The sequence below is a fragment of the Hyla sarda genome, chromosome 2 (genome assembly GCF_029499605.1).
Source record: "Hyla sarda isolate aHylSar1 chromosome 2, aHylSar1.hap1, whole genome shotgun sequence".
Taxonomy (NCBI): domain Eukaryota; kingdom Metazoa; phylum Chordata; class Amphibia; order Anura; family Hylidae; genus Hyla; species Hyla sarda.
Genome location: NC_079190.1, coordinates 99,617,183 through 99,629,210, shown reverse-complemented (window position 1 = coordinate 99,629,210; position 12,028 = coordinate 99,617,183). Strand labels below are relative to the sequence as shown.

At 42.8% G+C, this 12,028-nt stretch overlaps 1 protein-coding gene across 1 annotated transcript; it reads left to right on the top strand.

Moving 5' to 3' along the window:
- Positions 1–7,061: 7,061 nt before the first annotated feature.
- LOC130357388 (piggyBac transposable element-derived protein 4-like) lies at positions 7,062–8,303 on the top strand. Its single transcript, XM_056560081.1, has one exon. It carries the CDS (start codon positions 7,062–7,064, stop codon positions 8,301–8,303), a length of 1,242 nt encoding a protein of 413 aa, XP_056416056.1.
- The last annotated feature ends 3,725 nt before the right edge of the window (positions 8,304–12,028 follow it).

Here is a 12,028-nt window from a genome sequence, read left to right as displayed (position 1 = left end):
CTCTGGGATGCTTTTACCGATTGTTTTGATTCCGAGATTGTTTTTTCATGACATATTCTACTTTAACACAGTAGTAAATTTTCTTCGTCACTTGCATCCTTTCTTTGTGAAAAATCCCCAAATTTCATGAAAATTTAGAAAATTCAGCATTTTTCTAACTTTTAAACTCTGCTTGTAAAGAAAACGAATATTCGAAATAAATGATATATTGATTCAAAAATACAATATGTCTACTTTATGTTGGCATCATAAAGTTGACATGTTTTTACTTTTGGAAGACATCAGAGGGCTTCAAAGTTCAGCAGCAATTTTCCAATTTTTCACAAAATTTTCAAAATCTGAATTTTTAAGGGACCAGTTCAGTTTCGAAGTGGATTTGAGGGGGTCTTCATATTAGAAATGCCCCATAAATTACCCCATTATAAAAACTGCACCCCTCCAAGTATTCAAAATGACATTCAGAAAGTGTGTTAACCCTTTAGGTGTTTCACAGGAATAGCAGCAAGGTAAAGGAGAAAATTCAAAATCTTCATTTTTTACACTTGCATGTTCTTATAAACCCAGTTTTTGAAATTTTGCAAGGGGTGAAAGGAGAAAAATCCCCCAAAATTTGTAACCCAATTTCTCTTGAGTAAGGAACCTCATATGTGTATGTCAAGAGTTCGACGGGCGCAGTAGAGGGCTCAGAAGGGAAGGAACGACAATGGAATTTTGGAGAGTAAATTTTGTGTAAATGGTTTTTGGGGGGCATGTCACATTTAGGAAGCCCCTATGGTGCCAGAACAGCAGAAAACCCCACATGGCATACCATTTCGGAAACTACACCCCACAAGGCACGTAACAAGGGTCCAGTGAGCCTTAACACCCCATAGGTGTTTGACGACTTTTCGTTAAAGTTGGATGTGTAAATTAATTTAATTTTTTTTTCACTAAAATGCTGGTTTTACATTTTTACAAGGGGTTATAGGAGAAAATGCCCCCCAAAATTTGTAACCCCATCTCTTCTGAGTATGGAAATACCCCATGTGTGGATGTGAAGTGCACTGCGGGCGCACTATAATGCTCAGAAGAGAAGAAGTCACATTTGGCTTTTGGAAAGCAAATTTAGCTGAAATGTTTTTTGGGGGGCATGTCGCATTTAGGAAGCCCCTATGGTGCCAGAACAGCAAAAAAAACAAAACACATGGCATACTATTTTGGAAACTACAACCCTCAAGGAATGTAACAAGGGGTACAGTGAGCCTTAACACCCCACAGGTGCTTGACAAATTCCCGCCAAAGTTGGACGTGAAAATGAAAAATTTGATTTTTTTCACTAAAATGCTGGTTTTACCACAAATTTTTCATTTTCACAAGGGGAAATTGGGGATATGAATCCACCACAAAAATACCCAACGGCAGTGTTTCCCAGACAGGGTGTCTCCAGCTGTTGAAAAACTCCCAGCCTTGACAGTCGGTGGCTGTCCGGCAATGCTGGGAGTTGTTGTTTTTCAACAGCTGGAGGCTCCGTTTTATAAAACCCAGTGAGTCTTAACACCCCACAGGTGCTTAACAAATTTCCGCCAAAGTTGGACGTGAAAATGAAAAATTTTATTTTTTTTCACTAAAATGCTGGTTTTACCCCAAATTTTTCATTTTCACAAGGAGTAATTGGAGAAAAAGCCTCCCAAAATTTGTAACCCCATATCTTCTGAGTATGGAAATACCCCATATATGGATGTAAAGTGTTCTGTGGGCGACCTACAATGCTCAGAAGAGAAGGAGCGCCATTGAGCTTATGGCGAGAGAATTTGTTTGGAATGGAAGTCAGGGGCCATGTGCGTTTACAAAGCCCCCAGTGGTGCCAGAACAGTGGAGCCCCCCACATGTGACCCTATTTTGGAAACTACACCCCTCACAGAATTTAATAAGGGGTGCAGTGAACATTTACACCCACTGACATTTGACAGAACTTTGGAACAGCGGGCTGTGCAAATGAAAAATTTAATTTTTCATTTTCACGGTCCACTGTTCCCAAAATCTGTCAGACACCTGTAAGGTGTAAATGCTCACTGCACCCCTTATTACATTATTTGAGGGGTGTAGTTTACAAAATGGGGTCACATGTGTGGGGGGGGGTCCACTGTTCTGGCACTATGGGGGCTTTTTAATCACACATGGCCTTCAATTTCGGACACTCTCTCTCTAGAAGCCCAATGGCGCTCCTTCTCTTCTGAGCATTGTAGTTCGCCCGCAGAGCACTTTTCATCCACATATGGGGTATGTTCTTACTCAGAAGAAATGGGGATACACATTTTTGGGGGCTTTTTTTTCCTATTCTCCCTTGTGAAAATGAAAAATGTAGGTTAACACCAGCATTTTAGTGAAAAACATTTTTTTTTTCATTTTCACATCCAACTTTAACCGAAATTTGTCAAACACCTGTGGGGTGTTAAGGCTCACTATACCCCTTGTTACATTCCGTGAGGGCTGTAGTTTCCAAAATGGGGTCACATCTGGGTATTTATTGTTTTGCGTTTATGTCAGAACCGCTGTAAAATCAGCCACCCCTGTGTAAATCACCAATTTAGACCTCAAATGTACATGGCACACTCTCACTTCTGAGCCATGTTGTGCGCTCACAGAGCACTTAATGCCCCCATATGGGGTAGTTCTGTACTCAGGAGAAATTGTGTTACAAATTATGGGGGTCTTTTTTTTCCCTTTTACCGCTTGTGAAAATTAAAAGTATGGGGCAACACCAGCATGTTAGTGTAAAAAAAAATTTTTTTACACTAACATGCTGGTGTAGACCCCAACTTTACCTTTTCATAAGGGGTAAAATGAGAAAAAGCCCCCCGAAATTTGTAACACAATTTTTCCCTAGGACGGAGATACCCCATATGTGGCCCTAAACTGTTTCCTTGAAATACGACAGGGCTCCGAAGTGAGAGAGCGCCATGCGCATTTGAGGACTAAATAGGGGATTTGAATCCGCCACAAAAATACCCTACGGCAGTGTTTCCCAAACAGGGTGTCTCCAGCTGTTGCAAAACTCCCGGCCTTGACAGTCAGTGGCTGTCCGGCAATGCTGGGAGTTGTTGTTTTTCAACAGCTGGAGACTCCGTTTTGGAAACACTGCTGTACAATACGTTTTTTTTTTCTTTATTGGAGGGGGGGGGGGGGGACTGTGTAGGGGTATGTAGTGTTTTACCCTTTATTATGTGTAAGTGTAGTGTTTTTAGGATACATTCACACGGGCGGAGGTTTACAATGAGTTTCTCGCTGGGTGTTTGAGCTGCGGCGGAAAATTTGCTGCATCAGCAGAACTCGCTGTAAACCCGCCCGTGTGTATGTACCCTGTACATTCACATGGGGGGGGGGGGGGGACAAACCTCCAGTTGTTGCAAAACTACAACTCCCAGCATGCACTGACAGACCATACATGCTGGGAGTTGTAGTTATGCAACAGCTGGAGGCACATTGGTTGCAAAACACAGAGTTTGTTACTTAACTCAGTGTTTCGCAACCAGTGTGCCTCTAGCTGTTGCAAAACTAGAACTCCCAGTATGTACAGTTTCTCAGTTCATGCTTGGAGTTGTATTTTTGCAACAGCTGGAGGCACACTGGTTGCAAAACACTGAGTTTCACAACCAATCTGTCTCCAGCTGTTGCAAAACTCCAACAATCAGCATGCATTGACAGTCGAAGGGCATGCTGGGAGTTTTAGTTTTGCAACAGCTGGAGGCACACTGCTACAACTCCCAGCATGCCCTTTGGTAGTCTGTGCATGCTGGGAGTTGTAGTTATGCAACAGCTGGCTGCACACTTTTTCATAGAAAAAAAGTGCCTCCAGCTGTTGCAAAACTAAAACCCCCAGTATGCACAGACTACCAAAGGGCATGCTGGGAGTTGTATTTGGAACTTCAGCTGCTGCAAAACTACAACTCCCAGCATGCCCTTTTGCTGTGCATGCTGCGAGTTGTTGCTAAGCAACAGCAGGAAGTGACCCGATTGACTCGGAAAAGCCACAAATCGTTGGTCTGAATTGACTGACAATTTGCGGCGACATGGGGAGGGGTCTCGGGACCCCCCAGGTGTTTTCACGGGGTGCCTGCTGATAGATATCAGCAGTCACCCCGGTCCGGTCCCTGCCCAGCGAGCGGTGGGGACCGGAATTCCCACGGGTGTATCCATATGCCCTCAGTCCTTAAGGACTTTAAAACAGGGGTCTATGCATACGCCCGCCGTCCTTAAGGGGTTAAAGACAACTTTTAAATGGGCACTGTCACCAACTTTTTTTTTTTGATATGTTGTAGTACTTATGTACTACAACATATCTCTAATATAGTTAAATTTTTTTTTCTTATTAAAATGTTTTAATTTAAATTTGAAAACCGGCCACTAGGGGCAACCGGTCCTAATTCAGTCAGGCTGCGCTCGCTCCCTGACTGTCAATCAGACAGGCGGGAGCAAGTGCTGAGAACAGATGCGCGCATTGGCTCCCCTGCTCCCTGGCCTTGCACGTCGGCCCTGCCTCCCGGCATCCCGTCACTGCTGCCGGTATCCAACTCACACTGGACTGTCCTGCACTTTGGTATGGGGGAGAGCGGGTTGCGTGGCGGGGTTCGGGTAGCGGTGTTCGTGGTGGGGGGGCGTTTGGGTTTCGGGTTGCGCCACGGCCATGGAAAGATATTGTTTTTAACACAGGGTGCCTCCAGCTGTTTCATCACTACAACTCCCAGCATGCCCTGACAGCCAATAAATGGGAGAACTAAGGGCGGAAGTGTCGGGCCCAGCAGGCATCAGTGACGTCGCACCTGCTGGGGAAGTCTGTCTGGTAGTGAGCACCTTTTTAATATAGTAAAAAAAAAATTAAAGGCAGGGAGGGGGTTAGGGATAGATGGGCAATAGGCAGGGACAGAAAAAAAGGATGGTGGGAGCTACTCTTTAAGTGCTGAGCACTAACTCTAGACTCTGAAACATGCCAAAATACCATACAGGATGTGTAGTAAGTGGAATAAGGAGGAAGAATTCCATAAAAGTATATAATAGGATAACAGGACAGATTCTTTGGTTTAACGAAATCCCAAATTTTCATGCACAGAAAAAAACTATTAAAGCCTATTTTTGCTGTCTTTGAAGTTTAACCCCTTCCCGCAGAATGTCATATATAAACGCCGGGTTGTGCAGTGCGTTCGCGCATCCCGGCGTTTATAAATGACATGCAGTTAACCCGGCGCTGCACAGCAGCGCAAGGGTTAACAGGCAGAAATCCCGTGCCCAGCGGCGGGAGACAAGTTCTGCTTGACATCCCAGGACCATCTGTAATTGGTCCTGGGATTAGAGCCCTGTGATTGGTCCCTGTGGACCAATCACAGTGTATCAGCGTCTTTGTTACAATAACACCGGCTCCGAAGCTTTCAGTTCGTTCTGAACAGCGATCGGAGCCGGTGTTAGTGTTAGGACAGAAGACAGAAGAGTGTTAAAAAGCTTTTCTAAAAGCTAAAAATTTAAGTGGAAGTAAAAGAACCCCCCCTGTAGTGCCCCTTACCCTGCTGCTGCTGCCGCCGTCTGAAGTCTGCAGCCTGTCCGATCTGACAGGCTGCAGTGAAGATCCTAGTGACTGTCACTGTATATAACAGTGACAGTCTTGTATAAATCTGTGCCCCAGTAGTGCCCAGAAGTGCCCCTCAGTGCCCATCTGTGCCCATCTGCTGCCTCCTAAGTCTGCAGCCTGTGCGATCTGACAGGCTGCAGTGAAGATCCTAGTGACTGTCACTGAATATAACAGTGACAGTCTAGTGCCCATCAGTGTCCAGTAGTGCCCATCAGTGCCCAGCAGTGCCCATCAGTCTCCAGTAGTGCCCAGCAGTGCCACTTCCAATTGCTGTCCTCCCTGTCTGAAGTCTGCAGCCTGTGTGATCTGACAGGCTGCAGTGAAGATCCTAGTGACTGTCACTGAATATAACAGTGACAGTCTAGTGCCCATCAGTGTCCAGTAGTGCCCATCAGTGCCCAGCAGTGCCCATCAGTCTCCAGTAGTGCCCAGCAGTGCCCCTTCCAATTGCTGTCCTCCCTGTCTGAAGTCTGCAGCCTGTGTGATCTGACAGGCTGCAGTGAAGATTGTAACTTGTAACTGTAACTGAATATAGTTACATTCTACAGTACAGTACAGTAATAAAGTTTCAGTGCCCATCAGTGCCCCTTATCCTGCTGCTGATTCATTAATTCGTTCATTCATTCATTCATTCATCAGCTGTAATCTGTGAAGAAATTGAAGTCTGTCACTGACCATAACAGTGACAGTGAAGAATAATATAAAATACTGTCAGTGCCCCTGAAGTGACTGTCACCCTTTCATCCCATCACCACCTTGCACACCTCCATACTACCCTGTTACGTTTTTTCCTGGTGCGTCACTGATTAGTGACAGCAGTGACAGTTCGCCGCTGTTTTTTTTTAGTTCTAGTGGCGCTTTTTGTTTCAGTTTTTCCGTTGTTATAAAAAAAGTTAAAAAGTTTAAAAAAAATATAAAAATACAAAAAAAATATTGTTCTAGTGTTGTACATCAGAGACACTTCGCCACTTATAGTGTCATCCAATATGTCAAGGCGTCGCATGTACAGCACTGAGGAGGCATATGCCTTCTTGGCATCTTCCTCTGGTTCAGATAGTGGTGAAGAGTTGTTATATTTGCCCTCTTCTTCTTCCTCTTCCACTGATTCTGACGAGGAACCTCCCCGCCACCGCCCTAGGCCAGGTCCTAGTACCAGTCCTAGTACCAATATTGAGCCAGGTCCTAGTGCCATCTCTGAGTGTGCTCCAGCTTCAAACTTTATACCCAATTTGCCTGAGTTTGTGGCCACTGCAGGCATTCGTGTTGACACCGTGGGGTTGAAAGAAGCTGATTTTTTTCAGCTCTTCTTTTCAAAAGAGCTGATTAATTTGATAGTGGAGGAAACCAACCGGTATGCTGAGCAATTCATTGCGGCCAATCCACAGGCATATCATGCTAGGCCTTATCAATGGACGCCAACCAATGCACTAGAGCTCAAATTTTTTTTTCCCTTTTGTTTAACATGGGCATAGTTAAAAAGCCCACAATTCGCTCCTATTGGAGTAATGATATGCTTTACCATACTCCACTGTACCGGTCGGTCATGCCAAGGAATCGGTTTGAAGCCCTCCTCAAATTTCTACATTATGCTAATAATGAAAATTGTCCACCTCCCAGTGATCCAAATTTTGATCGCATATATAAAATTCGGCCCCTTGTTAATTATTTACATCAAAAATTTTCTGAAGTTTACACCCCAGAAAAAGAGATTGCAGTGGACGAATCTCTTGTGCACTTCAAAGGAAGGTTGCACTTTAGGCAATACCTGCCTAACAAACGGGCCAGGTATGGGGTAAAACTTTATAAGTTGTGCGAGAGCGCAACCGGCTATACGCACAAATTCAGAGTCTATGAGGGGAAAGACTCTAAAATAGAGCCCCCAGAGTGTCCCCCCGTACTAAAAACAACGGGAAAAATTGTATGGGATCTAGTTCACCCCCTGCTAGATCAAGGGTATAACATCTACCTTGATAATTTTTACACTAGCGTCCCATTACTACAATGCCTGTTTGCCAAGGGGACTGTGGCCTGTGGTACCATCAGGCGAAATCAAAGGGATCTGCCTAAAATTTTTGTACGGCAAAAGTTGAAGAAGGGGGAAAGCAAGGCTGTGTGCAAGGACAACATGATGCTTGTGAAGTACCAGGACAAGCGTGATGTTCTTGTACTAACCACCTTACACCCAGACAGATCCACCCCTGTCCAAGTCCGTGGTACCACAGAGAGTGCCCCTAAACCGGTGTGTATCCAGGACTATAATAAGTTCATGGGAGGGGTGGATCTGTCAGATCAGGCCTTGCAGCCGTACACTGCCCTACGCAAAACTAAGACCTGGTATAAAAAATTGGCACTGCACCTCTTCCAAATTACCATGTACAATTCATTTGTGGTGTACAAACGTGCAGGAAATACATGCACATACCTGCAATTCCAGGAAAATTTTATTAAGGACTTTCTGTTTGGGGATCCGGAAGGGGAGGAAAGCAGAGCCACAGGATCGGAGAACAGAATAGTTCCAGGGCAACATTTTCCTGCGGTAGTTCCCCGTAGAGAATCGGGGAGTAGGCAACAGAAGCGGTGTCGGGTGTGCTCCAAGCGTGGCATTAGAAAATGCACTATATACCACTGTGAGACATGTCCCCACAAACCCGGTCTGTGCATTGAAGACTGTTTTAAAATCTATCACACAACATATGATATCTAATTTTGTCCCCTTTAATTATTTTTAGAATGACTTTGGATAACTCTACCCAATGCACCCTTGGAGTGACATGTGAGCAATTAATTTATTTTCCCCTTTTTCTCCACTACACTATTTTAAAAAATCTAATTGGCAAACCCCTAATAAAACTAAAAATTCCCATTATACCCCTAGATGAATACCTTGGCAGGTATAGTTTTATTTTCACTATCTTGCTAAACCCCTAAACAAAACTTAAAAATTTTTCCATTATACCCCTAGATGAATACCTCAGCAGGTTCCCGGGGTTCTGGCTCCATAGGGGCTTCCTAAATCCGACATGCCCCCAAAAAATTCTCTCTCCAAATTTTGCTCCTTCCCTTCTGAGACCTGTAGTTCACCAGCAAAGCATTTTACGTGCTTTTATGGGTTATTTCCTTGCTCAAGGGAAATGGGGCTACAAATTTTGGGGTAATTTTTCAGCTATAACCCCTTGTAAAAATGAAAAATTTGGGGAAAAACAAGCATTTTAGTGATTTTTTTATTTTATTTTTTACATATGCAAAAGTCGTGAAACACCTGTGGGGTATTAAGGTTCACTTTACCCCTTGTTACGTTCCCCAAGGGGTCTAGTTTCCAAAATGGTATGCCATGTGTTTTTTTTTTTGCTGTCCTGGCACCATAGGGTCTTCCTAAATGCGGCATGCCCCCAGAGCACTTCCAAAAAGCCAAAATGTGACTCCTTCTCTTCTGAGACCTGTAGTGCGCCAGCAGAGCACTTTTCACCCCCATATGGGGTGTTTTCTGAATCGGGAGAAGTTGGGCTTCAAATTTTGGGGGGCATTTTCTGCTTTAACCCTTTGTAAAAATGTCAAATTTTTGAGAAACCAAGCATTTTAGGTAAAAAATATATATATTTTTTTTACATATGCAAAAGTCGTGAAACCCCTGTGGGGTATTAAGGTTCACTTTACCCCTTGTTACGTTCCCCGAGGGGTCTAGTTTCCAAAATGGTATGCCATGTGTTTTTTTTTTTGCTGTCCTGGCACCATAGGGGCTTCCTAAATGCGGCATGCCCCCAGAGCAAAATTTGCTTCCAAAAAGCCAAATGTGACTCCTTCTCTTCTGAGACCTGTAGTGCACCAGCAGAGCACTTTTCACCCCCATATGGGGTGTTTTCTGAATCGGGAGAAATTGGGCTTCAAATTTTGGGGGGGTATTTTCTGCTTTAACCCTTTGTAAAAATGTAAAATTTTTGAGAAACCAAGCATTTTAGGTAAAAAATATATATATTTTTTTACATATGCAAAAGTCGTGAAACCCCTGTGGGGTATTAAGGTTCACTTTACCCCTTGTTACGTTCCCCAAGGGGTCTAGTTTCCAAAATGGTATGTCATGTGTTTTTTTTTGCTGTCCTGGCACCATAGGGGCTTCCTAAATGCGGCATGCCCCCAGAGCAAAATTTGCTTCCAAAAAGCCAAATGTGACTCCTTCTCTTTTTCGACCTGTAGTGCGCCAGCAGAGCACTTTTCACCCCCATATGGGGTGTTTTCTGAATCGGGAGAAATTGGGCTTAAAATTTTGGGGGGCATTTTCTGCTTTAACCCTTTGCAAAAATGTAAAATTTTTGAGAAACCAAGCATTTTAGGTAAAAAAAATATATATTTTTTTACATATGCAAAAGTCGTGAAACCCCTGTGGGGTATTAAGGTTCACTTTACCCCTTGTTACGTTCCCCAAGGGGTCTAGTTTCCAAAATGGTATGCCATGTGTTTTTTTCTTGCTGTCCTGGCACCATAGGGGCTTCCTAAATGAGGCATGCCCCCAGAGCAAAATTTGCTTCAAAAAAGCCAAATGTGACTCCTTCTCTTCTGGGACCTGTAGTGCGCCAGCAGAGCACTTTTCACCCCCATATGGGGTGTTTTCTGAATCGGGAGAAATTGGGCTTCAAATTTTGGGGGGTATTTTCTGCTTTAACCCTTTGTAAAAATGTCAAATTTTTGGGAAACCAAGCATTTTAGATATTTTTTTTTTTTTTTACATTTGCAAAAGTTGTGAAACCCCTGTGGGGTATTAAGGCTCACTTAATTCCTTGTTACGTTCCTCAAGGGGTCTAGTTTCCAAAATGGTATGGCATGTGGGCAGTTTTAGCTGTTCTGGCACCATAGGGCTTCCTAAATGTAACATGCCCCCCAAAAACCATTTCAGAAAAACATACTCTCCAAAATCCCCTTGTCGCTCCTTCGCTTCTGAGCCCTCTACTGCGCCCGCCGAACAATTAACATAGACATATGAGGTATGTGCTTACTCGAGATAAATTGGGCTACAAACACAAGTAAAAATTTTCTCCTTTTACCCCTTGCAAACATTAAAAAATTGGTTCTACAAGAACATGCGAGTGTAAGAAATGAAGATTTTGAATTTTCTCCTTCACTTTGCTGCTATTCCTGTGAAACACCTAAAGGGTTAACACACTTACTGAATGTCATTTTGAATACTTTGGGGGTGTAGTTTTTATAATGGGGTCATTTATGGGGTATTTCTAATATGAAGACCATTCAAATCCACTTCAAACCTGAACTGGTCCCTGAAAAATATTGAGTTTGAAAATTTTGTGAAAATTTGGAAAATTGCTGCTGAACTTTGAAGCCCTCTGGTGTCTTCCAAAAGTAAAAATTCGTCAATTTTATGATGCAATCATAAAGTAGACATATTGTATATGTGAATTAAAAAATTTATTTTGAATATCCATTTTCCTTACAAGCAGAGAGCTTCAAAGTTAGAAAAATGCAAAATTTTAAATTTTTTCGTCAAATTTGGGGATTTTTCACCAAGAAAGGATGCAAGTTATCATAAAATTTACCACTATGTTAAAGTAGAATATGTCACGAAAAAAACAATCTTGGAATCAGAATGATCAGTAAAAGCATTCCAGAGTTATTAATGTTTAAAGTGACAGTGGTCAGATTTGCAAAAAAACGCTCTGGTCCTTAAGGCCAAAATGGGCTTGGTCCTGAAGGGGTTAAATATAGATCTCTTAGTTATTGTGTTTTCAGTATATTTTTGATCACTAGCATTGGAAATATAAATATGCATAAAAGGTGTCTATACTATGTATAATACTGTAACGTGTTATGTATATAAGTATTCATCATTCGTACTGTTTTTTTTTCTTTGTGATGTTCAATTTTATCACAATGGCTCAGGATATTTGATAACTCTGACAAATCAAAATAATTTCTAGTCTAAGTTTAGACCAACCATTAGTTGGCTTACCTTACACAAGAATGCTGCGTCAAAATTTTAGGGCATGAAGACGCACTCCAGCTATGTCCCTTTGTCATACCCTTTCCTCTTTACCCAAATCCCCTGGTCAAGACTGTATAAAAGTGTCTAAAAACATAATAGATGTGGTTTGAAATTTTTTTCACAGGTTTTTATGTTATAAATTGTGCCATTATCCATTGATTTTGTTTTTCTATTATATTGTAGGATCTGAAAAATGAAAATAACAGTGCCAGATGTGTCACACACTGCATCTAAATGGTGACAACATTGATCCTGTTGACTTGCAATGGTGTCTGTAGGATTTCAAAGTCTGAGGTTTTTAACCTCCTGAGCCGTTATCCCGAGCGTGACTCAGGGTTAATTTTCCCTGCGAGGTTCGGTAACCCCGAGTCACGCTCGGGGTAGAATTGCAGAGTTGCCGGCCGGGCTGCACGATATATCGCAAAAGCAATGCGATATAG

Excerpts from the sequence above, each read along its gene's own strand:
- LOC130357388 (XM_056560081.1), top strand. The coding sequence starts at position 7,062 with ATGGGCATAGTTAAAAAGCCCACAATTCGCTCCTATTGGAGTAATGAT.